The sequence below is a fragment of the Aplysia californica genome, unplaced genomic scaffold, assembly GCF_000002075.1.
Source record: "Aplysia californica isolate F4 #8 unplaced genomic scaffold, AplCal3.0 scaffold00152, whole genome shotgun sequence".
Lineage (NCBI taxonomy): Eukaryota > Metazoa > Mollusca > Gastropoda > Aplysiida > Aplysiidae > Aplysia > Aplysia californica.
This window is the reverse complement of record NW_004797422.1, coordinates 904,212-905,340: the sequence shown is the minus strand read 5'-3', so window position 1 is coordinate 905,340 and position 1,129 is coordinate 904,212. Positions and strand designations below refer to the sequence as shown.

At 51.8% G+C, this 1,129-nt stretch overlaps 1 protein-coding gene across 1 annotated transcript in view; it reads right to left on the bottom strand.

The window, feature by feature from the left end:
* Positions 1–1,129, bottom strand: part of LOC101845165 (organic cation transporter protein) — a gene marked incomplete in the record, with an annotated part of 19,820 nt that overhangs the window by 11,796 nt on the left and 6,895 nt on the right. Inside the window, 1 exon segment of the mRNA XM_035969526.1 lies at positions 760–1,056. Coding sequence (XP_035825419.1) covers positions 760–902 — 143 coding nt within the window.

The following is a 1,129-nucleotide window of genomic DNA, read 5'->3' as shown; positions in this document are numbered from 1 at the left end:
GGAGTTGAGAGAAGGGGGTAGGGATGGAGACGAGATGGGGACAAGGTGGGAATTAGTGGAGAGCGGGTTTTTATGGGGAGAGGGTGTGGGTGTGGAAGTCATGGAGAAGGTACGGATGAGGTGGGAATGAGGGGATAGTTGTTTGTTTGTTTGTTTGTTTTGTATTGTTTTTCGGGGGGGGGGTGAAAGTGATGGAGAGGATAGGAGTATTGTGGGAATTTTGGGAGGGTAAGTTTTTTAGTTGGGGGGGGGGGGGGAAATTGAGGAGAGGGTAGGAATAAGAATAAGGTGGAAATGAGGGGAGGGTGGTTGGGAGGAAGGGATGGAAGTGATGGAGAGCGTAGGAGAGGGGTGGGGTTGGTGGGGAGTGCAGGAATAAGGTGGGAATAGAGAGAGGAGTGGGGTGATGATGTGGACGGAGTTGAGAAACGTTGGTTGGGGGCGGGGTCAGTAGAGGGAATGGGAGGTTGGAGATGTTCGTAGAGGGGATGGGAATTGGGTGGGAATAAGGAGGAGTAGAGGGTAGGGAGGGGAAGGGGTGTATATGTTGAAGGATTTTTTTTGGGGGGCGGGGGGCATGCTTATGGGGGTCTTTGAAAAGATTGATAGTGGCATAAGTCGTACTGGTCGATGTGATGGTGATGATGATGATGATGATGATGATGATGATGATGATGATGATGATGATGATGATGATGATGACGTGGATGACGACGACGACGACGACGACAATGATGAAACTACTACAACTACACCCACCTGTAATCAGGCACTGCGAGAATGAACACAGGTATGAGCGTCTGTATGGCCGCAGCAAGAGCCGGCATACAGGTGATGAAGTAGACACGGCGCTGGTAGGGCCCGAACTCCCCCAAGTACTCCACGAGGTCGTCGTACTTCATGACGTCAGCGGTTCACAGCACAGGTCACTCACAATGACGTCACTTTACCTGAGACAACTCTGGTCACTCACAAAGGACGTTACTCTACTGCGTGACACGGTCCTGGTCACTCACAGTGAGGTCACTGTTCCCACAAGATGTGTGGTTGTGCCTCCTGGGGATGGCAAGGAAAGGTGGGAGGGGTGAGGGGAAAGGAGAGAGAGAGAGAGAGAGAGAGAGAGAGAGAG